The 26,821-nt window shown below is 41.8% G+C and overlaps 2 protein-coding genes across 2 annotated transcripts in view; both read left to right on the forward strand.

Moving 5' to 3' along the window:
* The window catches only part of LOC131694087 (cAMP-dependent protein kinase catalytic subunit PRKX), a 215,859-nt gene that overhangs the window by 102,829 nt on the left and 86,209 nt on the right, over positions 1 to 26,821 (forward strand). The gene's annotated exons all lie outside the window — the stretch shown is intronic.
* On the forward strand, positions 6,467 to 8,036 carry LOC131694088 (uncharacterized). The gene is made up of 2 exons (XM_058982465.1): positions 6,467 to 7,706; positions 7,758 to 8,036. The coding sequence occupies exon 1, from the start codon at positions 6,664 to 6,666 to the stop codon at positions 7,540 to 7,542; it is 879 nt and encodes a 292-aa protein (XP_058838448.1). The 5' UTR covers positions 6,467 to 6,663; the 3' UTR covers positions 7,543 to 7,706; positions 7,758 to 8,036.

Below are 26,821 nucleotides of genomic sequence, written 5' to 3' on the forward strand. Positions count from 1 at the left end.
AGATGGCCGCTTTTCCCGGGCTCTTCCGGAACCGTCTATGGTGGTCAATGTAGTCAACGAAAGTTTGGTTGGCCGTCGGTGACCTAGAACAGCAAATTTAAGTTGTTTGAGAGACATTTTAGCGAAATTTTTACCTTTTTTGCTTTCATCGGAGTATCGGTTTGAATCACAATTTGCTATGTGATCGCACGCCACAACCTGTAACTCCGGAACCGGAAGTCGGATCGGGATGAAATTAAATAGCCATTTACGGGGACGCAATACCTTTCATTTGAGGCCAAGTTTAGTCGAATCGGTCTAGCCATCTCCGAGAAACCGATGTGACTGTTATTCTGAATTTAGATACTTCCGCCGGGGCTTCCGGAACCGAGAATGGTGGCCAATGTGGCCAAATAGACTTTGGATGGATGCTAGTGACCTAATACTACAAATCGAAGCAGTTGTGGTCATATTTTGGAAAAATTTTCACCTTTATACATTCATTGCAGAATTTATTAAAATCGACATTTTCTGCGTGTTCGTACTTATCACCCTGTAATTCCGGAACCGGAAGTCGGATCCATTAGAAATTCAATAGCAGCCTATGGGAACGTTGCACCTTTCATTTGAGACTAAGTTGGTCAAAATCGGTTCAGCCATCTCTGAGAAAAATGAGTGACATTTTTGGTCACATACACACACACATACACACACACCTTTATACATATACCTTTATACATTCATTGCAGAATTTATTAAAATCGACATTTTCTGCGTGTTCGTACTTATCACCCTGTAATTCCGGAACCGGAAGTCGGATCCATTAGAAATTCAATAGCAGCCTATGGGAACGTTGCACCTTTCATTTGAGACTAAGTTTGTCAAAATCGGTTCAGCCATCTCTGAGAAAAATGAGTGACATTTTTGGTCACATACACACACATACACACACACACATACATACATACACACATACATACACACACACACAGACATTTGCCGAACTCGACGAACTGAATCGAATGGTATATGTCACTCGGCCCTCCGGGCCTCCGTTAAAAAGTCGGTTTTCAGAGCAATTGCAATACCTTTCTATTGAGAAAGGCAAAAAGGTGCAAAATCGGCAAAGTCCCAAAAAGTCGATTTTTATAAAAAAAATTTTTTCGAGATAACATAAAATCTCGACGTTTCATGCATTTTAAAGATGATTGGCATCAAAAATACGAATTCGATTTCTGAAATTTCATGGGGTCCCCCCTTTGAAAAAAAAATTTGAGTTCCGGCTTATATGGGAATTTCATATGTGACCGGACGATTTAGTCTATATTTCCGGACCCATATAAGCAATCCGTACGAAATTTTATAGACATCTGTGGGGATATTTTAGCTATCATTTGGGACTAAGTTTGTGAAAATCGGCCTAACCATTTCCGGGAAACTGATGCGAGTTCGTAAATTTTGAAAGATGGCCGCTTTTCCCGGGCTCTTCCGGAACCGTCTATGGTGGTCAATGTAGTCAACGAAAGTTTGGTTGGCCGTCGGTGACCTAGAACAGCAAATTTAAGTTGTTTGAGAGACATTTTAGCGAAATTTTTACCTTTTTTGCTTTCATCGGAGTATCGGTTTGAATCACAATTTGCTATGTGATCGCACGCCACAACCTGTAACTCCGGAACCGGAAGTCGGATCGGGATGAAATTAAATAGCCATTTACGGGGACGCAATACCTTTCATTTGAGGCCAAGTTTAGTCGAATCGGTCTAGCCATCTCCGAGAAACCGATGTGACTGTTATTCTGAATTTAGATACTTCCGCCGGGGCTTCCGGAACCGAGAATGGTGGCCAATGTGGCCAAATAGACTTTGGATGGATGCAAGTGACCTAATACTACAAATCGAAGCAGTTGTGGTCATATTTTGGAAAAATTTTCACCTTTATACATTCATTGCAGAATTTATTAAAATCGACATTTTCTGCGTGTTCGTACTTATCACCCTGTAATTCCGGAACCGGAAGTCGGATCCATTAGAAATTCAATAGCAGCCTATGGGAACGTTGCACCTTTCATTTGAGACTAAGTTTGTCAAAATCGGTTCAGCCATCTCTGAGAAAAATGAGTGACATTTTTGGTCACATACACACACACATACACACACACATACATACATACACACATACATACACACACACAGACATTTGCCGAACTCGACGAACTGAATCAAATGGTATATGTCACTCGGCCCTCCGGGCCTCCGTTAAAGAGTCGGTTTTCAGAGCAATTGCAATACCTTTCTATTGAGAAAGGCAAAACATGATATAGTAACCTTACCCTATTCATAGGGTTCTAGAGTACCACGGACCAAACCTTCTTACCTTTATTGTGCATAGTTTAGATAGTGAAAAAAGTGCCTGTTCGTGAGTTTTGGTTTGAACCTTTCTTTCTTATATGTAGTTGAAGTTGGTGTAAAAATATGTAAAAATCTTCGATAACTTTGAAACGAAAGAGTATTTTTACTTACAATCTTCGACAATATTATGTAGTTTTAATACCTCCATATTTGTCTTGCACATCGTTTGCACGAAAAGTCACAATGAAAAAAGTTATATTGAAAAAACTAGATTTAACGGGGTAGCCATAGAAAACGCCTTATAAATCGATAACCTTTGGTCCTACAAGCTCAAGTTCTTCAACAAAACTCTTCACTACGAGCATTTCTGAAACTTCGTCGAACGCAGCAACTTTCCACCTTAATTTTTTTAGTTCGATCATAGTAAGCCATGCCTAATTTCAATTTTTATCAATTTGTGGGGAATATTCATACCAATAATTCCTCCAAAGACCCCCTGTGGATATATTCGATGGTTTGGCCTCCAGTGAATTAAGTTCACGTTTTTGGCGTTTCCGACAACTGTGCACCGGTATAATGCACTGTCAAAAACGAAAATACCATAAATGCAATAGATGCAATTCATTGACGCACTAGATTGCCAAGAAACTTCGTACCAAGTATTACCGATCCGGAACCCGTTTTCTCGGAGGCAGTTTGCAGCTCATGAATCATTCATGCGCATGTTTGCCGAAAAGACAACTATCGAACACGAGAAATTGACCGGCGACTCGGCTATCGCAATGAGCAAGAAAAAAAAAACATTAACTCGCAAGACGTGACTTCGTGAAGCTAAAACACCATCCACCGGTCATCTGCCACCGCGAGTACGACCCGTAAAAAATGCAACAGAAAGTTTTGCCCGTCCGGATAAAATATGTGCAATTCTTTTGCAGCAACGAACAGTCATTACAAGGTCTTTGCGCGGGTTCCCACTGATCACGACGTACCTACGCGGGAAGTGGCACTTTTTTTTTGCTAATAGCTGATGATTGAGTGTTGCTTCAGCGGAGAAGAGCCTGCCTGGTTGAAATCGAAAGCTGCTGATTGATACCACTTGACTTGCCACTGGCACTCACTGGTTGACTAGCTGACGGACTGTGATGCGATACGGCGGCGGCTAGGACTTGCCATTGCAGCATGCCCGAGGGGTATTTGGCGAGAGATTTGTATTGGTGATGGTCCATCTGCGTGAGACCTTTCCTGCGACTGGCTGGGAACGTGCGGTCATCGCTGTCTGTCGGATGACTCTTCAGATGAAAAGATATCCACAAGAACCTTTTTTCGGTAATACTTGTTTGAAGAAATTGGATATCAAGCTCCAGAAGCAACAAAAAAATAGAAGAAATTCACCGTGTTGCTCGTGTTGATGTATTTTACATTTCATCACATAGAAAGCGACATCATTCGAGCAATTTTTTCCGCCAGGAGTAGCAAAAATTCACACAAGTCTGCATCGTAAATGTTCGTGACAATCACTCATCATCATCGTCTGCCAAGCGCATCGAACGTCACACCTTTCTGCTGTACTAAATACGACTACACGTCGGCAGTCGGGGCAACTGCGTCTTCGTCAAGTGAACGTGTAAACTGTGCAGTCAAATTAACTGAAAATGAAATTAACCTTTTTCAAGTTTTGCTTTTGTTGCGCTCCGGCTTTTCTTTCGTGGTTCATGTTTGTTAATCGCGTGTGCGGAACATTTTAAAATGCTAATTAGGTATCATTGAACGGAGTTTCTTTTCTTTTTTTCAGAGCACTACATATCAGCTAGAACAAGGTATTCATCTCATTATTTCAACAAATTTTTTATTAAGAGAAAAGTTCCCAACCGATATTTTATGTTCTTGGTTGCAATCTCGATGTTGTATAAACTTCTCGTCGATTTGCTTAATCACAACATCGACCTGCAATCTATGCATGGACGGCTGTTCGGCCGTCTATGGAAGCTGACCCTAAATGTCAGCTTCTTTCTCCGAGCAGCCTAGACAAACCGTGTAGTGTTGGTAGTGGTTGTTTCAATCGGCTAAGAATTGCACTACGGACCAACTGTTCCGGTAAAACTCATCAAACAGGTAACCCTAAGTCCATAGTGTCATGCGATGAGGGGTTGAAAAATATTCTCAATCGCGAATGGAGCCTGAGAAGTGTTGGGGCGAACTCCTCTGTATGAAGCCCTTCCTGCAGTACTATAAGTCAGAGATGCAGTGGACTGTTCACTCTGTACACCGAACTTTTTTCGCTGAGGTTTGGCTGAGTTTTGCCTGGTTTCCGCCATTTGGGGGTTTAGTAAAGCCTTTAGTTGATGGAAGTACGCTGAAGTTTTTTATCAAATTTCGGTGTGTACGAACGAACTTGTGTTGTTGACTATGGTCCACCAGGAGGCTGAGAATAGTCTATTATCTTTCTCGTTACTCTATAGCAGACTATAGGCACCAATGAATCATGCCGGCTTCTGTTCTATATCAGTACACAAATTGTATCGTTGCTCCCGGCTGCTGAGTGAAATGAGTATACCAAATGAAACAAAAGTGCCCGTGCTACGGGATAACACGATTTCGATCGACTTTAATAAAACTCGTGTTAGACCCACAGTTCAGGAAGTGGAACAGTTAGTTAAAGTTAAAATGGAGCTTAATCTCGCTGAAGTTACGTACATTCAGCTACATCACGTAAAAACTGTATTTTGATCACGTTTAGAAGCTTAGCACAGGCCGAAAACTTAATTGCAAAGAACAACATGAAACACGAGGTCGAATTTAATAACACCAGATTTAAGATTCCCGTGCATATGGAAAACGACATGGTGGACGTGCGTATCCATGATTTGGCCCCGCGCACTTGAGAAGATTACATCAAACGAATCATATCGCAATATGGAGAAGTAGAATCTATTCCGAATGACACCTGGAGAATTTTTTTCACCGACATTCCCAACGGCTTCCTATTGTGCTGAGGATGCGATTAACTAAACCAATACCTTCTTACATGACTATCGAATGCAAATCACTGAAGGAAGGCATGACCTACAAGCAAACAACTCAAAATTAGTCAAAACTAATCTACTACAGCCAACTCTATCAAGCAGCCACCGACACCTTCAGATAAACCAAAAACAACGATCCAATTAACCAATAATGCAGATACAACGACCACGACAACCGCTCCCAAACCAACAACTAGCATCGCCAATAAAGAAGCAAATACCGATGAAGACGGATTTACAACAGCGACCCGTAAGAACAAGAAACAAATAAGAACCTCAGATCGTGAACAGCAAGAAAGCAGTACCGATGATGACATGGACGGGAACGATAAAGCGAGAGAAGGCAGACTGAATGACCCCCAAGCGGCTTCACCGCCCAGGAAAGGGATCTCAACACGCAGCAGCAAACTGTGTCAACAAGATCTGGCATCTTCAAGCACCAAAATGCTTTGAAGGCTATTAATTTAATTATTTTGTACCAGAGAAAAAAAATAATTTTGATGACGAAAATTGAATTTCAGTTTATTGGTTTGGGCCAGCTTTGCAGGTAACACGGCTAAAAGAACGATGACTAGCACGCGTCCAATTTCGTTCTTACACAATCGCTTTATTTGCCCCAACCAATCTGAGTAGCATCACGAAAGAAAAAGTGAATTTCTTGTGGCAATCAATGTTTCAATTGATGGCTGCAATGCTAAATTCTACCTGCATGTTTGATGCTTTTGAGGGAATTTGCTAACTAAATTGTAATCAATTTATAGTGTAATAATAACTTCAAATAATCATTTCAATTTATTGAATTGGAATGCTTGTTCATTAAAACGTGCGAAGATGATTTTTTTTATCTTCTTGAGGGTACATAATATGTATATAAGGGCATTGTAAAAAAGCACTCATTTTTGAAATCTTGAAGACCACCCCCCCCCCTTTCAAATGGTGAAAATTGTCGAAGTAAGCTCTGATGCCAAATTTCGCATCATTTGAACATCGCTCCAGTTATTTTTTTAATATTTGACGTGATTTGTGCCGTTTAATCGTCGTTTATCGTATCAGTCGATCTTAAATTTTGTTTGCGCCCTTGGTATTGTGAAGTTGTAAAGTGTTTTCTACAAATTTTGTTTTGTGTCGTGAAAAAGTCCAGTGAAAATCGAGATTGTTTACATCACCGGACCTGTGTGTAATTACCCACAAAAAATTCACGCGCTCATTTCGCCATCTGCACGCGAGTAGAGGAAAGTATTTCCCACCATAACTTGGCGCACAGTGAGACGAAAACGAAAAGTCGGATCTAGGGCGGGTAGAAAATCGGCATTATGACAAGTGCATGCGATCACTGCGCGAAAACCGTCAAATCGGACGATGACTTTATCGAGTGCATGGGATTTTGCAAAAATGTGGTGCATATGCAGTGCGGTAAACAACTCAACAAGCCGTTCTTGAAAAAACTTGCCGAAAATCCAAATTTATTTTGGATGTGCAATGAATGTGTCAAGTTGATGAAGTTTGCTCGCTTTCGCGACACCGTTTCCTCGCTTGGATGTGTTATCGCTGCTATCGCTGGGAAAACGGATGACGTCTGTGCTGAACTAAAGGCAGAGTTATCAAAAAATAACCAGCAAATTTCGCACCTCGCCAGAAAGGTTTCAACAGCCACTCCAGTCCGGCCAAATTCCGGTACATCTCGACCACCTCAGAAACGTCGTCGCGAGGATGGTCCTGATCCGAGCAGTATTCTTGTCGGCGGTCGAAAGCTAGTCGATAATAGCAACATTCTCACGGTTCCTCCTCCCACTCCGTTGCTCTGGATGTATCTTTCCCGCTTTCATCCCAGCGTTAGCAAGGAGACAGTCGAAAAAATGTCCAAAGAAGGGCTAAACTGCAACGAGGAAATAAAGGTCATTCCGCTTGTTAAAAAAGGCATAGACGTCAGTACTCTGAACTTCATATCTTTCAAAGTTGGAGTTCACCCAAAGTACCGTGAAGCAGCTCTTAACCCTGACACATGGCCGCAAGGCATATTGTTCAGGGAATTTGAGGATAGCCGTACCCAGAACATTTGGTGCCCACCGACTGATTTTCCTACGCCTTCGGAAGTCGCATGTATTCCGCTAAGTCAACCCGGCCCATCAACCCTACAGAGGACTCCGCAACGATTGGCAATGCCACTATACCAAGCTACACCGCCATTGTGAAGGAGTGTCGACGCTGATCGCATACTGGGACGCAATGCAGTTGGTACAATGGAAGCCCTCGATCCCCCCGCTACAGTCGAGCCCTTGCAGCCAGCGTTCAGCAGTCGTCCCGGTCCTGTATGTGTGGGTGGAGAAGGGGTCTTCCAAGCCGCCTTTCTCGGCAAGTATTATACAAATTGTAACGATACAACGGTTAAACCGATTCACGCTTCTAGTTCATCGTCCAACACTCGCCGTAAGCTACTACCGTCCCGTTCCTGCTCTCCGCATCGCTCCATCGGGGTTCAACGCATACTGGGACGCACCGCAGTTGGCACTATGGAAGCCCTCGAGCCCCCCGCCACAGTCGAGCAATTGCAGCCAGCGATCATCAGTCGTCCCGGTCCTGTGTGTGGGATGGGTGAAAGGGTCTTCCAACCCGCCACAAATGGCAAGTATACATCTGATCCGAACACTTCAAGCGCTGATGTATTCTTCGCTTCCAGTAATTTGCCTTTTGCTCTAACATCTTGTGACGAGATGTCAACTATTTCTGTCGCCGATGATGATCGCTGCATTCTGGAGCGCGATGCAGTTGATTCGCCCTCTGCAGAACCTGATCCGTCATCCAATAACATCGAGATTTACTACCAGAATGTTGGTGGCTTAAATTCATCAACGGACAGCTATTTGCTCGCGACCACGGGCTGCTGTTATGACGTCATCGCCTTAACCGAGACGTGGCTCAACAACCGTACTCTGTCTCACCAGGTGTTTGGTTCAACATTTGATGTCTTCCGCTGTGATCGCAATGCCCTCAACAGCCGCAAGACATCAGGTGGTGGTGTACTCATCGCCGTTCGCCATGGTATAAAAGCCCGAGTGATCAACGATGAGCGGTGGGAGAGCTCCGAGCAAGTGTGGATATCAGTGAAACTTGCCGATCGCAATCTCTTCCTGTGTGTCGTGTATTTTCCACCTGACCGAATTCGTGATTACAGCCTGATCGATGTACATCTTTCCTCCGTTTCTTTCATCACCTCGATCGCTGCCCCATCTGATGATATTGTTATACTGGGCGACTTTAACTTACCTGGCTTGACCTGGTGCCCAGCAAGTAACGGATTTCTACGATTGGATATCGAAAAATCTGTGCTTATCAACAATCCCAGTTGTATCTTGGACAACTACAGTAGCGCAACTCTTCGGCAAATTAATAATATCATCAACGAGAACGGACGTACATTGGACCTCTGCTTTGTAAGTGCCCGGGACTACGCTCCGTACTGCTGCGCCGCACCGACACCTTTAGTCCAGCATGTGCGCCATCATCCCCCACTACATCTTGTACTCGCTGGTAACCTAGGAGTGAGTTTTGAAGACGTCTCAAGCTCTATCGTCTACGATTTTAAAAACGCTGACTACGACAGCATCGTTAGCACGCTGTTGGATATAAATTGGGACGAAAATCTTAACAATGATGACGCGAACGAAGCAGCGATGACGTTTTCTAATATTCTTAACTACCTAATCGACCGTCATGTGCCAAAACGAACAGTCAGCACAAATCAACACCCTCCCTGGCAATCAACAGTGCTTAGACGATTAAAAACTGCCAAACGAGCCGCATTTAAAAAGTTCTCGAAGCATAAGACACTTGCATTACGAAACCACTACTTTCAACTCAACCACGAATACAAACAGCAAAGCAGACGTGCCTTTTTTAGATATCAGCGAAACGTCGAACGTCAACTGAAATCCAAGCCCAAGTCGTTTTGGAAATATGTGAACGAGCAGCGAAAAGAATCCGGGTTACCATCTTGTATGTCATTAAATGGAGTTTTAGGCACCGACACTAAGGAAATTTGCCAATTGTTTTCCGACAAATTTTCAAGCGTTTTTTCCGACGAGAACCTTTCCCCACAACAAGTCGCTGCCGCTTCAAATCTAACTCCTTCTCTAGGACGAACCATCAACCGAATTTGTGTCGATAATGCTGCCATTCTTGCAGCAAATTCCAAGCTGAAAGCATCTAGTTCCCCGGGTCCAGATGGCGTTCCTTCGATTTTTGTCAAAAAGTGCATCAGCGGGCTTCTTGAACCACTTCGGCGAGTCTTTGTGCTATCACTCAATACTGGAATATTCCCTTCCTGCTGGAAAGCAGCGCACATGTTTCCAGTTCACAAAAAAGGAAACAAATCGAACATTGACAATTATCGAGGAATCTCGTGTTTAAGTGCAGTATCAAAACTATTCGAGCTGGTTGTCTTAGACCCTCTTTTCTTTCACTGCAAACACTACATTGCAGACGATCAACACGGATTTATGCCTAAACGATCGACAACGACTAACCTGCTCTCGTTCACAACATATGCAATGGATGGATTCGCTGACGGATTGCAAACCGATGCTATTTACATGGATCTATCTGCGGCCTTCGACAAAATCAATCATGATATCGCAATAGCGAAGCTGGACAAACTCGGTATTCATGGACAACTTCTGCGCTGGTTTCGTTCCTACCTCGAAGGAAGGCAGCTCCAAATCAGCATTAAGGACTGTCTATCTACACCATTCTTCGCTACATCCGGTATCCCACAAGGAAGCCATCTCGGTCCAGTGATATTCCTCCTCTACTTTAATGACGTCAACATCAAATTACAAGGACCCCGCCTTTCTTTTGCCGACGACATGAAAATTTTTCAACAAATACGGGATAAAACCGATGCCGAGCTTCTTCAGAGGGAATTGGACAGCTTTAGTACGTGGTGTGATCTAAACAGAATGGTTTTAAACCCGAGCAAATGCTCAATCGTTACGTTCACGCGGAAACGCCATCCGATTCAGTTTAACTACCATCTCTTCGACTCGAGTATTCCAAGACACTCTAACGTCAAGGATCTCGGAGTCATCATGGATTCGGCACTAACGTTCAAACCACATACATCATCCATTGTGGATAAGGCTTCAAGACAGCTTGGGTTCATCTTTCGAATAGCGAAAAACTTTAAGGACGTATACTGTTTAAAATCTCTCTATTGTGCGCTGGTTCGCTCAACACTGGAATATTGTTCTGCTGTTTGGAACCCTTACTACCAGAACGGTGTCGACAGAATCGAGGCCGTCCAACGCCGGTTCATACGCTTTGCACTCCGACATCTTCCTTGGCAAAACAGATTTCAGCTGCCGAGCTACGAAAACCGTTGTCAGTTAATACAGCTCGATACTCTAAGCATCCGGAGGGACTGCTCTCGAGCCCTGTTCGTCTCGGACTTACTGTCTGCCAGGGTGGATTGCCCTACAATCCTCGGACGCCTCGATCTTCAAGCTCGCGTTCGAGCTCTGCGCAATAACTCTCTTCTGCGAGTCCCATTCAGGAGAACTAACTATGGGCGCCAGGGCGCTGTTACCGGACTCCAGCGTGTGTTTAACAGTGTGGCGACGGCGTTTGACTTCAACCTGACAAGGAATTCGATAAAAACTAAAATTATTCGTATTCTGAAATGTAATTAGTTTAAGTAACCACCATTGGGGCCAAGGGGTCTGTTGGTGACGGTACAACAAATAAACAAATAAACAAATAAACAAATTTGAGAACCCACCCACTTCGCTGAAGTTTTTTAAGGCTGTGCGGGAAACTTAATTGAGCTCGACAGTTTCCCGCACAGCCTAGTAATCAGTAAATGTTTATACTGATATCTCGGAAAAGCGTCATTTGTTTGCTGATTTTCAGAGAAATGTTTGCCGAGTCTCAGCAAATAATTGTAGGTTTTACTGAGATCTCAGCAAAAAATTAATTTACCGAGTGCTCGGCTGTTCAAATCACAGCAAAAGTTGCAAAAAATGCTAAGATTCAGTAGAAAAAATTAAGTGTGTACGGGAAAATATGAGGAAAAATATATTACATGCTATAATTTTTGAAGCAGTGCTAGAAAATTTCAGTTTATACTTTTAAAAAAAAAACATTCTTAGCATTTCAATGACGCTACTTCAGTTTTTCAAAAAAAAAAAATACGGGAAATTGGAGTTTTGGGCCATTTTATCCATAATATCTCCTATTCTTAATAACCATTCTCCTCTACGCTGCAAATCTTACATATTGTGCAGTTTTTCCAATGTGAAAAAATCTCAGCAATCGAAACCCTTCCGACCTGTATCAGGATAAGAGAAGTTGGGGTTCTAGAGTATTTGGCCATTCATTTCAAACTTTATCATTTTTCGTTAGTATATCTCTCTTATTCTTCAATCGATTAAACAATTAAAAAATTAACTGTACCTTGTTGAACGTGGAAAATTCTCAGGAACAAAATGGAAATAGATTTGTTACCAGTAAAAATATCAGATTTTTTGACATTTAGTCTAGAAACATTGTCCATTGAAATGCTAAGGATGATTCTGTAAAAAAAGGTATTCGTCGTAATTTTCCGAGTGCTACTTAAAGCATTTAATAGTTTTTTTCTCGTATTTTCCCATAGTAATTTGTAATTTATTTATCAGCAGAACGAAAACTTGTCAGTTACATAAACTTTGTATCAAGTCAAGGAAAAAAAGTACCAAATATGGGGGGGGGGTTAACTTTGCGATCCCGCGATTTTTTTTTCTGAATGCCCTATTGGATATAGCCTTTGTGACCAAAACTTATTTAAAACCAAACATTAAATTGAAGCGTAATGCTAATTTTGTTGTTCATCGATTTGATCGAGTTGTTGGTTTCGGCGAAGGAATCGCAATAGCGGTTAACTGCAGAATCAAACATTGAGTCTTAATTAGGGTTACCAACCGTCCTTATTTTAAAGGACATGTCCTTATTTTCTAAGCTTCTGGAAAGCGTCCTTATTTTACTTCAAATGTCCTTAATTTTAGTCTCAAACCTTTACATATACAGGGTGGTTCAACATGAGGTTTTTAACAGGGCATTTTCTAGTAGGTAACGGGTACTAACTGCAAACTGTCATACTATTGTAGTTTAGTATTGTTTGCCATTTCATAATGGAAAGATTTACAAATTATTCAACTACATTTCGAAAATCAGCGAGCTGTGAGAAACGTGTTTAGTGCACTCCGAGTATAATATGGTCGACATAATCGGCCAACTGACTCCACTATTCGCCATGGCCAATCAAACAGTAAGAGTTTCAGTTCTCGTTATTGGATGATTAGCGAACAAATCGACCACATCCAGCACGCAGCGAAGAAAACATATCGGCGGGGACATCCCCAAGCATTGGAAACCAACACTACTCGAGTAATTAGCCAGATATCACTTGGAATACTCGAATCTGTAATCAAAAATTGGACAAGTCGAATGGACTACCTCGAGCGCCAACATGGTCATTATTTAAAAGAAATTGTTTTCAAACAATAAATGGCAAAAAATGTTCTTTCGATTGACAAATAAACATTTCGCGATTTACTCCATTTTTCATTTTTTTTTGCTAGATTAAAAAAACGTCATGACGAATCACCCTGTATTAAATTATTCAGATCAACTTTATTCCAAGAGAATCAATTTCAATTTTCAATTCCTTCCAGTGATTTTTTGTTAATGTATAATGGTTAATGGTTTGGCCAAAGTGGTTATCCTCGTTCAGTATTGGCAGTACACCATTCTAATTTGTCTCGATCGAGATTCAACGTCCCAGTTCAACCGCTGGAAAATTAGCCAGAATTCCGACTGTTTTTTCAGGATTCTCGCTCAAGTGACATAACTGGCATAACATTTGGCAGGAATGTCCTTAATTTGCTCTCAGTCCATTTGGTAACCCTAGTCTTAATGTCTCTTAAGACCAAGGAGGTCGAGAGTTTGGGTATCGAAAATGAAACCAATCTTGTTATCATTTTTTTTGCTGCAGCGTAGGCAACTTTTCAGTGCACTAGCGAACACACTACTTTCTTGAAAAGAGTCTTACAAAAACTTACAAGAAATTGCTCGAAATTATCGGCGATTTTAACGCTAAACACCGATTCTGGAATAATGGTCAAAGCAATCCCAACGGTAAACTACTGTTTAATGATTGCTCTTCTGGTTATTATCCAATTTAGTTCCCAAATGGATCAACGTGCTATTCGTCTGTAAGGAATCCATCAACAATTGAAATGGTTTTGACAGATCAAAGCCACATTTGTAGCGAATTGATTGAACATGCTGACTTTGATTCTGATCACCTTCCAGCAACTTTTTCACTTCCTAAAGAAGCCGTTTCCAATCCAATCAGCTCAGCGTTTAATTTTTGAAAAGGGAATCGGGAAAGGTACATATTCATATTCAAATACATTTACTCTAGTGTAACTTTGCTAACACAATTACTATTTTAGAAGTCTGGCTGCGTCTGCATGATACTATCAAAAGTCTAAACTACAGACATGTCTGTAAATCTGGCATCGCTGATAGATACAGTATTACAAAATTTAAGTAATTCTATAGTTGATGCCAGGAATTTATCAGTATCAACAACACAGAAAAAATTTATTACTTCTATTATTGACGATAATCTTCAGCTTCTGATTCGCTTGAAGAATGTTCGAAGACTAATACCAACATTCTCGTGATCCTCATATTAACCCATTTATGCCCATGTTGTTTGTGGACAACAACGTTTTTAAACAGCTATAACTTTAGATTGCGACAAGATTTGCTCACAACAACAAGTAAGACTAATAAATTTGACTATTGCCTTTTATTTGAGCATTAACAGTTAGAAGGATCAGCTCTTTAACTGAAATTATTGCAATTAGTCTGATTGGATTCCGATGAAGTAGTGCTACCAGAGACAGTTTACGTTGACGACAGAAAATATATTCATATATCTTCGCTATGGTGCAATATTTTTGAGAACTAATGATACTTATCAATTTAGACTGTCTTTGGCTACGTTTTCCAGGCAATTGTGTTGACAGAGCATTGTATTGACCATTGGAAGGTAAAAATTATGCAGCTTCTAGGACTGTAAGGGTATCACCTATATTTATGAATATATGCTTTTCGTGTTTCTTGATCTCACCGTTTTCAGGGAAAAATTGTTTTGAAGCCCTACATGCACTAGAAAAAAGTTGGGCATGAAAGGGTTAACTGTATCTATCAGTATCTACAAAAAGAAATTAAGCATAGATTCACTTTTGAGAAATGAAATTTCATAACTTTGTTCAATGAGTTCAAAACATGTTGATGCTTGGTAGAGCTCGAGTACATGATGTTTTTAAAATATTGTATTATAAAAATGCCAATGTTTTGGGGTTTCTCCTTAATTTTTTTGTTGTTTTTTATTCATTTAAATTTTTGTTTTGAAACCTTTCATATACATATAAACCATTTAAAACTGAAAGCGCTTCGCGTACGTGTTAATATGGTAAAATTTCGCTAAAACTTTGGCCAATTTTTTTTGATACCTTGATTTATTTTTAGACCGGCGAAGGGCAAAATTCCAACATCGCAAAAATAACTGCCACCCTAAGGCTTGTAGTTGCTTATAAAGTTTGGCAAAGGATACCCAAATTTTATAAAATCTGCAACTTTTAAATTTTACTCGAAATTAACAGTCGGGCGCGGTCAAATGTGTTTCAGTCGTCGATAGACTGGCAATTGCCTATATTTTCACGAGTTTTCAAATTTTTAGTATAACTTTATACAACTTCACTTTAAATCATGAGATTTTACTAAAATCACTAAAAATCAAGGATTGTGATGCTTTTAATAAATAGTACTTAATCATTTCAAGAAAAATCTTCAATTGTTGACACCGTTCAGTGATGGGGTAAGACTCAGACAATATGTAGAAAGTACGATGAACTGCAAAATTTGCCATATTTCTGAAAAAAAATATGCGCCAAGCGGGTGGCTGTCATAAATTCCCCACACTTGGCACTTTTTCTATTGGAAAGACGATCCGCGCGATGAAACCCATCATTTCAAAGCACTACTCCGAAACGGTGTATGGCCACGAAGTCGCAAAGAGGAATAGGTAGAAATAAATTTTATTGCACGCCGAACATGCCAGCGTTTAAAAGACAAATTTTCAAGTTTATGATCCATGATCATGTATGTAGCATTTTTTACCCATTGCCATGGTCCAATGGGCAAACTCGATTACTACCTCCATCCTGATGGGTTTCGTTTGTAACTTACGAAGTGTTGCTCGGTGTGGGGTAGAAAAAGTTGTTTTGGATTGCCCCATGGGTTACAGAAAGACATCGTATCCCCAGTGCTTGAAAGACGTAGTCAGCAATTTACAATGAGTGAGTGGCACTGTTCATCAACGATTGTGATACTGTCTTTGGAATTGCCATTGGAAAGGCATGGATGCATCTCGCACCGATTCCACATATACACCTAGGATTGTTTTTAAAATTAATTTTTAAGCTTAATTGAAACCAATTTGTTAGCTGACTGTCGGCAGGGGATTGTGCTACATTTTCATTTTCCAGTCAGATATGTTTCAAGTTTGGGCTGTTAGGAAACTGTTATCTGATGTTTACTAATTTTAAACCGAGTTAATTTCGTTTGTGGTTTCAGTTATCGCCAGATGAAAATGTGATGTTTTTTTTTCAGAGAAGGAAAAGCGCATGCCTATCTTTTTTGTCACATTTGTTTCCCGGCTCCGCATCAATTGGCTAGCGTATGAATTGTTCGTCTACACTTCTGTATCTCCATTTCACGCGTCTAGCATTGTTGGACTGGTTTCAATAACATAAACATCCATTTCCATATTTATTAATTATGTCTCTCTACTAAATTTGGAACATTGGTTATCTGGTGTTGTTTATCTGAAGTCTGAAAAAAACATCACCTCTTTTCATATATAGTATCTTCATATATAGTCTCTCATCAACGGATAGGATCGGTTTAATGTTTAATTGTCAAGTAAGTTAGATTGTCCATACCATAATGATTTATTGGAGTGTTTGACTCTTTTATTAAAACTGGCTGATAATCGGTCTAGTTTTATTGTTGAATTGTTGGTTTATCATCCATCAGAAACATATTTGGCTCTTATAGTTGGTATACTGAGGTAGGGTGATGTGCCTATTATGTCAGTAGAGCCTATTGTGACCTATTTCGAACCCCTTGGTTTCGAACCAAGCATATGAGATAATGACAATATCGATTTGGTTAAAGCAGGTGTGCAAAAATAAGCTCAAGTTATATTCTTTATTTATTGTGCACATATGTATTTAGAACTATCCTCTAAATCCAACTTTTAATTAAAACAAAATCACCTTATTGAAATATCTGCCAATCCACCTCACTCACTTAAACTCAAAGAAATACTAGCGAGCCCGCATTTATCGCCTCATATCTCGTTATTTCGGCACAAATATATTAAACATTGCACTGATACATACCTTTATTTTAGCTGGAGAACCTTTTTACGATTATTTCACTTCAAAATCACTCGTCAAACACTAGGATAGACCTAGTGTTATAATAGGATAATATTAAATACGAAGGATCACATTATTGCCATGTTTTACCGACACACTACCACAATCAAAACAAACTTTTTGCATCCATCATACAGAAAAGAATCACAAGTGCTGCCAAACCAAAACATGAACTTGAAAATATATTGTTATGCAATTTAAGGTATAAGTAATCAATTATTTAAAGTTTTTGAACTAATTGTTGATTGCAGATATTTTATTTTCATTTTCACATACAATTCGGATCGGGAGGAAGCAATGTGTGATGTGAAACTTGAGATTCCATTTGTTAACCTTCGCATGGTTATGTCCTGCGAGCTCAATTCTGGGCGCTCTTCTACTAACAGCTGATGAGTTTCTTTCATGTGCGTGATGTTTACGTTTCTTTTGATCGGCTGAAAAAGCAGAATGATTCGTTTTACAAATCACGCGTTGGCGTCCATGATCTGGATACCTAGTTAGAATCGACGTAAATGGAATATGAGGCATTGCGTTTCAGCTAGATTGTTTTTCGATGAGGTGGAAATCGGCACACCCATGAGGCGATAATGGAATCATCCAGGTGGGAATAGACGCACAGAATAGAACATTTATTTTCATTTATGCTGAAAATTGTGACAATTCTGCTAAATAAGCATTATGTAGATGTTTAAGAAACAGTACACTGATACTTTATTCTGAGAAAGGTTATAGGTAATATGGCTTCTTTTAAAGTTGTTCAAAAAATAGTGCGACCCTCTCCCTAATGGTGCCAAAATAGACTCATCACCCTATATGAAAAATATAGAAGAATTGGGTTTGACTATATTTCGGCGATTTTGTTATAAGATATAACACCTAAATAACAAACTTTTTTTTCAAATATCTCATCTGGGTTATCCCCTAACCATTATAGGGAACTTCAGGGGTGTGTTAGTTATTTAATTTTATGGCGAAGATTTTATTTTTATTATTTTCATTCTTTATAAGAATGGAATTATTAAAAATAGAATTTTTAATAACTTTAGAGCAATATCATAACTGAAAAAATAAAAGACTCAATAGAATGAACATGATCATACAATGCACGAATTCATTCATTTTTCTTCTGCAACGTGCAGTGCAGTTCATTTCACGATTGGAAAAAATGGCGACTGGATTATCGAAAATTTTCGTGATTTTACATATTTAGTGTACGTCGTTGCACTAAACTTATTGTCAATAATAATGGAACTATTTTTCGTGAATGAATCAGGAATCAGTAGCGGCTGGATCAAATGGCACGTACCCCATGTTGATCGGAGATTTGTGACTTGTCGTGATTTGCCTTTTCATAATTTTTCCGATGGGAAGGACTGGGGTAGTGGTAAGGTTAAGGGTAAGGGAAATAACTACACAGAGACATATTCAACTTCACTCTGAAGGGAATAAAAGGCTCTTCTCGTTGAGCGTATATATCAACACCCCCGAGGGGGGGGGGGAGTATTGTGATAACAGAACGACAACACTCCCGATATTGTCATTCAAATCCAGCTTAAACCAATTTAGGTTTATAAACTTTCGCCTTAACTTTTTGGAAGTCATAGTTCAAAAGTTATAAACCTTTCTCGTCAAAAATTCCAGAGATCGATCGTCGATACTACAAAAATACTGTCGTATTTTCTCTGTAATCGGTGGGGTTCTCAGAACTTCTCAGCAAAATGCCCGCGAACAAAGTTTATTGAAATCTAGGCTCATAAAAATATAAGAACTTTTTAAACATTCCTTAGTATTCCACGGGATGTTAAAGAATACCTTATTCTGGTGAAGTATATATATGGTTCGACAATCGACAATAAACGCTGTCCTCACACTTATTTCATCAAATTTTAGCCAATTTCTGTTTCAGTAAGGTACAGCTTTGTGCGTTTTCTGGAGAGACCAACAATGCCATACTTTAAGCCAACCCCATTGAGATTGGTGAAAAAAAGTGTTAGGAGGGATTGAAAATAAACACCCATGAAGATCTTTTAACAGACCATCCCTCAGCGCAATCGAAAAGTGACCTTTCTCCAACCTTGCTTGCACTCGATAAGTATTGAGACTCGCAGACTCTGTACAAGGAGCCGAAGCATTGAGCGTTCCATAGCGACTTGACCGGGATCCCTAATGATATGGGGAACCTCACTCTCTTCTAGCTTTCAGCATGTTAATCTACAAATTATGACTTTCATTGGTTTAGTTTTCGATAAAAATACACTGGAAAAAAATTCAGATTGGACAAGGAAACGTTTTTGCCTTTCTCATATAAAGAAAGGCTATACAGTCACTGCAAAAAACGACTTTTCAACCGAGGCCCGGAGGGCCGAGTTTCATACACCATTCGATTCAGTTCGTCGAGATCGGCAAATGTCTCTGTGTGTGTATGTATGTGTGTGTATGTGTGTGTCATTTAAACTCACAATTTTCTCAGAGATGGCTGAACCGATTTTCGCAAACTTAGTTTCATCAGAAAGGTATAACGCTCCCATAAGCTGCTATTGAATTTTTAGTTGATCCGACTTCCGGTTCCGGAGTTACGGGTTGAAGAGTGCGGTCACACAGTAAATTCCCATATAAACTGGTACCACCATGATGTTCAAATGATGTAAAACATATTAAAATTGATGTAACATTACTCTGGTTTGCGGGTCTGGATCACTAATGATCAATCAAAGTAGCTTTGACCACATTGGCCACCTATGACGGTTAATGACGCCCCCGGGGAACCCGCCAAGTTCCTAAGCTAATATCACACCCTTTCCCCAGCGAATTCTCTACCGATTTTTACAAACTTGATTTCAAATGAAAGATACAGTAATACCACTGACTGCTGCTGAATTTCATTCGGTTCTGACTCTTGCTTCCGGAGTTACAGGGGTGTTAGTAAGGATACACTGGAATTTCCCATATAAATCGGTACAATCGTAATAGCTCAGATGCTAAAAACTATTGAAATGGTCACCAAATTACTTCTTATCGCAGATCTAGATAACTGATTGCCAATCAAACATTCTTTGAATATATTGTCCACTATGGACGATTCCGGAAGTCCGGAATGCCGGGCATATTCCACAATCAAAGTTACATCGGTTCTTCGGTGATGACTGAACCGATTTTCTCAAACCAATTCTCAAATGGAAGGCAAAATATGCAGTTGAGTATTGCGTCGCCGAGCCTCCCCCCCGCCTTGTCCTTACACCTCCCTCCTTCATCACTCCCCTCCCCTTGGACCACCCTCATGCCCGCATTTCCTTCATCCACCCCGTATACCGAAAAAAGATGAAGGATTTCTGACTCATACTCCACTCCCACTCTACTAACCCCCCATTCCCTCCACTTTCAAACCCATTCCACCAACATTTCAAAATATAGTCACATGAAGATAACATTGAACTCATGCTGATTAAGCTAATTAAATATTATTCTTTTGCCTTTCTCATATAGAAAGGTTATGCAATTGCTCCAAAAACCGACTTTCTAACCGAGGCCCGGAGGGCCGAGTCTCATATAACATTCGACTCAGTTCGCCGAGATCGCAAAATATCTGTGTGTATGTATGTGTGTATGCATGTATGTATGTATGTATGTATATATGTATGCATGTATGTATGTATGTATATATGTATGTATGTATGTATGTATGTATGTATGTATGTATGTATGTATGTATGTATGTATGTATGTATGTATGTATGTATGTATGTATGTATGTATGTATGTATGTATGTATGTATGTTTTTTTTTGAGAGCAGTAAAAAATTTTTCAGAAAAACCCTGAGTGAGGAAAAATGTACAAAAACCCCATTGTCAGGGAACGGGTTTGGGCTGCCATCACCCGACCCGCTAAAAACCACTGCTCTTGCCCAGAACCTGATTCCTCTCCGGCACTACCCTACGGCATTACTTCGGGGAGGGGTTTTTATGTGCATAGCACGCACTCTAATTCAACTACTTACTAGTTCGTTTCTTCCGTAGGGTGACAGCCCCACTCCTCTACACACCACCAATTCTCTACCATCCACACAGACTGGCAAGCTCTGCATGGCAGTCGGAAAGCTGGCTGTGAGTCGAGGCTTAGTACTCCTCCCCTACGAGTACAGTCTGAGCGGCAAACTTCTGACTGTCTAATTCACCGAGCTCTGCGGCTCGCTTGTGCCGGTTAGCACCGCAACTCCCTTCTCGCACCATTCAACGCCGTTTACTCTTTGAGCACCAGACTTGTTCGCGAACTACTCGGTCTAGTCCCCGACGATGACCTAGCCTACTCCGACGGAGAATTCCCCGGCGAGAGAAGTTCTCCCGAAACCGAGCCAACCAACCAGATGTCGAGGTCAGTTCGGCGATTCCGGTGGAGCAGAGCGTCCGGATCGCTGATGCCCCGACGACCTGCGACTGGTGGTATTTCGTCGCGGTCTACTCAGTCTAGTCCCCGGCGGTGGATCTAGCTTACGCCGACGGAGAGTTCCCCGGCGAAGGAGGCTCCCCCGGTACCGATTCTTCTTTTGTTTTAGCACCACAATTTCATGAGCTCTTTGGCTTCCTCTCGTTCCGTTTCGCCCGATCTACTCGATCTAGTCCCCGGCGGTGGATCTAGCCTACTCAACGGGCCATACAGTAGGTGCTGAGGTCTATCCGGCGATTCCGGTTGGAGCGTAACTTCCGGTTCACCGGCGCCCCAACGACCCACTGCTAGCTCTGCGACACGGTCTACTCGGTCCAATCCCCGGCGGTGGATATAGCCTCACGAGCTACCCGGAAGGACGTCGAGGTCGGCTCAGCGATTCCGGTGAAGCTTGACGTCCGGTTCCCAACTCGGTGCTACATCACGCACTACTCAACTGGTCCCCGGCGGTGGACCTAGTCTACACAGTTGGAGAGTTCCCCGGCGGCGGAATTTCTCTCGAAACCCGATTTGCGGTTTCTTGTTGGTCTCTACGCCACTTCCTCTGCAACTCGGAGAGTATGCTCGAGACCACTCTGTTGACAGCGTCCCAGGTATGTTCGTCACGGCACATCTCTTCGACGATATTGTCCGCTGTCATACCAGGTATACCCCTACGAACTTCTTCGAATCTAGGGCATTCGAAGACCACGTGTTCCGGTGTCTCCTGCACGGTCGCACAACCCGGGCAAAGGGGTGACGAAGCATGTCCAAACCGATGCAAGTACTTCCGGAAGCATCCGTGCCCGGACAAAAACTGCGTCAAATGGAAGTTCACCTCTCCATGCTTCCTATGTACCCAGGCCGATACATTTGGGATGAATCGGTGGGTCCACCTTCCTTTCTCCGCGTTGTCCCACTCCTGTTGCCATTTAGCCAACGAGTCCGCTCGAATCTGTCTCCTAGCGTTACGTGCATTTCTCCGCTGATAGCATTCCACGTCCTCCGCCAGGGTAATGCAGATGGGGATCATCCCGGCGATAACGCATACTGCCTCCGACGATATTGTTCTGTAGGCACTCGCGACTCGTACGGCCATCAGTCGGAATGTCCTGTTTAGCTTTTCACGGTTCCGCTTGGTTTTCAGCGCAGCACTCCAGGCAGGAACCCCATATCGGAGTATCGATGACGAAACAGTAGATAGCAGACGTCTCGTACTGCTTCTCGGACCGCCGACGTTTGGCATGATTCTCGCTATTGCGTTCGTTGCCTTCGCCGACTTTTCACAGGCGTAATCAACGTGGTTGTTGAAGCTCAACCGGTCGTCGATTATAACTCCCAATTGCTTCAATGCACGTTTCGATGCAATCACGTGCCCTCCGACGTCGATCTGCATCCGTTGGACCGATCTGCAGTTACTGACCAACAACACCTCCGTCTTGTGGTGAGCTATTTGCAGCTTGACCCCGTTCATCCAGCTCTCGATCGCGTCTATTGTCTCCGTCACCGACACCTCCACTTCTTCAAGTGTCTCACCCATCACCGTTAGTGACACGTCGTCCGCGAAACCTACGATTTTCACTTTCCTAGGCAGCTGCAGCGTTAACACCCCATCGTACATCCCGTTCCAAAGGGTTGGACCGAGAATGGATCCCTGAGGAACGCCCGCTGTGACACGCAATGACTTCTGTCCTTCGCTCGTCTCGTACAGTAGCACTCTGCTCTGAAAGTAGCTCTTCAGGATCTGGCACAGATAGTCGGGAACCCTCATTCTATGCAGCGCTGCAGCGATGGCTTCCCAGCTGGCACTGTTGAACGCGTTCTTCACATCTATCGTGACCACAGCGCAGTATCGATCTCCTCTTCGCTTCTGTTTAGATGACTTCTCGGCACTCTCGAGCACTATCCGAATTGCATCCACTGTCGATGCTCCTTTGCGCAAACCAAACTGCATCTTGGACAGTCCGCGCTCACCTTCCGTGAATTTCGTCAACCTGTTAAGAATGATCCTTTCCAGGAGTTTTCCGAGTGTATCCAGCAGGCATATGGGTCTGTACGAGGTCGGGTCGCCAGGTGGCTTCCCTGGCTTCGGCAGCAACACCAGCTTCTGGACCTTCCACATTTCGGGGAAGTTGCCTTCATTTAGGCACTTCTGCATCACTATCCTGAACATGTCCGGATATGCCAGGATCGCAGCTTTCAGTACCACGTTTGGTATTCCATCCGGACCAGGGGCTTTCTTTGGTTTTAGGCGCTTCGATGCTTCTACTAGCTCGTCGTTAGTCACTTGCCGATCCATGTTTGTTCCTTCTTCCTCGCCGTGCGGTGACGGTGGCCATATAGTTGGATCGTGCTTCGGGAAAAGACCCTCGACGATTATCTTCAGCTTGCTCGGACACATTTCGGCTGGCGTCGTCGGACCCTTCATTTTCGCCATCACGACTCGGTATGCGTCACCCCAGGGATTGGCGTCTACTTCTCGGCATAGCTCCTTGTGGCACTCTGACTTGCTAAGTCTGATCTCCCGTTTTAGAGCGGCCCTAGCTTCCCGAAACGATGCCTTATGCTCTTCTCTATCTGGTTCCGACCTTGCTCTTTGGGCCCGCCTTCTGGCTCTGAGACAAGCAGCGCGTAACGTACTAAGCGTCTCGTTCCACCAGTAAGCTGGACGCCGTTTGTTGCGTGGTTCCAGTTTTCGCGGCATTGTGGCGTCACAAGCCGCCACAATCCTTCTTGTTAGGTCAGCCGCATCCACGTTCTCGATCCCGCCGTTCGGCCGAAGTGCCTCAACAAAGAGGTCTTTGTTGAAGGCTTTCGTCTTCCACTTTCGTTCGCCGGTCACCCTTCTCTGTACTGCCGCGGGGTTCCGTTGGCCGATACGGTAGCGAATCTCCTGGTGGTCACTATGCGTATACGTTTCGCATACTCTCCAATCCATGTTCGCCGTCAATGAGGGACTACAGAATGTGACGTCTATGATGGACTCCCTCCCGTCTCTCCAAAATGTACTAACAGAGCCTTCATTGCACAATCGTACGTCTAACTTCGCTAGAGCTTCCTGCAGGATACACCCTCTTGTGTTGGTTACTCTACTGCCCCATTCCACAGCCCAGGCGTTGAAGTCACCACCAATGACTACCGGCTTCCGATCGATCAACTGCTCGGTTAACTGCTCCAGCATTAGGCTGAACTGCTCTACTGTCCACCTTGGGGGAGCGTAACAGCTACATACAAAGATGCCGTTGATTTTGGCTATCACGAAACCCTCATAGGAACGTTCTACCACTTCTTGGATAGGGAATCTTCCCATTACTTGTATCGCTGCGGTTCCTGTTCTATCCGCCACCCAGTTACCGTTATTAGGGGGGACTTGATAAGGCTCTGCGATCAAAGCGACATCGCACATAGTTTCTGTCGTAGACTGCCACAACAGTTGCTGTGCGGTATCACAGTGATTCAGGTTTATCTGGGTCATCTCCATCACCGTTGGCCTGCAGTCGCCTTCTTGTACGCTGGGCATTTAAAGCCCAGCGTATGTATGTATGTATGTATGTATGTATGTATGTATGTATGTATGTATGTATGTATGTATGTATGTATGTATGTATGTATGTATGTATGTATGTATGTATGTATGTATGTATATATGTATGTATGTATGTATGTATGTATGTATGTATGTATGTATGTATGTATGTATGTATGTATGTATGTATGTATGTATGTATGTATGTATGTATGTATGTATGTATGTATGTATGTATGTATGTATGTATGTATGTATGTATGTATGTATGTATGTATGTATGTATGTATGTATGTATGTATGTATGTATGTATGTATGTATGTATGTATGTATGTATGTATGCATATATGTATGTGTGTGTATGTGCGAATTTGTTAACAAAATGTCCACATCGGTTTCTCGAAGATGGCTGAACCGATTTTTACAAACTAAGATTCAAATGAAAGGTATAATATTCCCATAGGTTGCTATTGAATTTCATTTTCAACCGACATCTTGTTTCGGATTACGAGTTGAAGAGTATGGTTACAAAACAAAATTAGTTGATTTGTCCACATCGGTTTCTCGGAATTTTCTGAACCGATTTTGAAAAACTTGATTTTAAATGAAAGGTCCATTAGCTGCTGTTGAATTTTGTGTGGATCCGAGTTCTGGTTCCTGAATTACAGGGTGATACGAACGATCACGCAGCAAATCCCGATTCTAACGAATTCTGCGATGAATGTAAAAAGGTGAATTTTTTTCTGAAATGTAAACACAACTGTTGAATTTGTAGATCTAGGTCACCAACAGTCATTCAAAGTCTCTTTGGCCACACTGGTCACCATCGACGGATCCGGAAGCATCCAAATTCAGAATAACGGTTACATTGGTTTCTCGAAAATGGCTAGATCGATTTGATCAACTTTGTCTCAAATGAAAGGTGTTTCGTCCCCGGAAACTGATATTAAATTCCATCTCCATCCGACTTCCGGCTCCGGAGTTACGGGTTGTGGAGTGCGATCACATAGAAAACTCCGATTCAAACCGATACCGCAATTAATGCAAAAAGGTGCTCTTATATATACTTACCAAGTGTAATAAGAATGAAAGACATTTCCATAATGTTATATTGTACGAACCAGCTATTAAATCATAGTTTGGAGAAATGAGAAAGGCACAATTGCACCTCTAGGTGGATTAAAACAGGTTTTTTTTAATAACTTTTATTCCTTGAAATTGCCCATCTTGAATTTTTGACGGTGGGTAGGGAACATAATTACCTATTTTGGAACAAAATTTCATCCAGATCAAAGATGGTTTTTTTGTAAATCGGCTTTAAATTTTTAAAATCGATTTATTTGGCATGTTTAAAAAAAGCCCTTTTCAAAAGACAGTCTAGATGATTTTTGAAAAAAAAAAAACAAAATATACAAAGTGGCTTTTTGTGACAAAGTTCTCATGTACAGAAAGTTTCATTAAAAGCTGAGAGGGTGCAGCCATCATTCGTTAGAGTTGGCGCAAAATTCGTAGAGGTATCAAAATTATATGAGTATGTTCATTAGAACATATAGTTATTTTGTTCCAAGTTAAATATTTCTATTTCCAAAGTTACTATAATACAAAAGTTTCACAAGTTTGAACTTCGTTCAGGATTGTTATGATTTAGATCGTTTAGGTACACATTTTCACAGAAGTCACAAGTCACAGAAGTCACACTGATATAACCTTTTAAATGTCAATGTCGTTTGGCTGCGAATATTTAAACAAACAGTCTACCGAATGTCTGACCCTGACACTGAACGGATAAACAAAATTAAGTAAAATCAACATACATTTTTACGAGCTACATAGGCAACAGAGAGCTTACTGCACTGGTGATATTGACCAACCACAATTAAAAAACCCCTCGCCAAACAGCACCGTTGATACGCAATAAAGTGCATTAACTCTCACACGAACAGCAGCATTGGTTGGACCTGTGATAAAACATCGG

The sequence above is a fragment of the Topomyia yanbarensis genome, chromosome 3 (genome assembly GCF_030247195.1).
Source record: "Topomyia yanbarensis strain Yona2022 chromosome 3, ASM3024719v1, whole genome shotgun sequence".
NCBI lineage: Eukaryota > Metazoa > Arthropoda > Insecta > Diptera > Culicidae > Topomyia > Topomyia yanbarensis.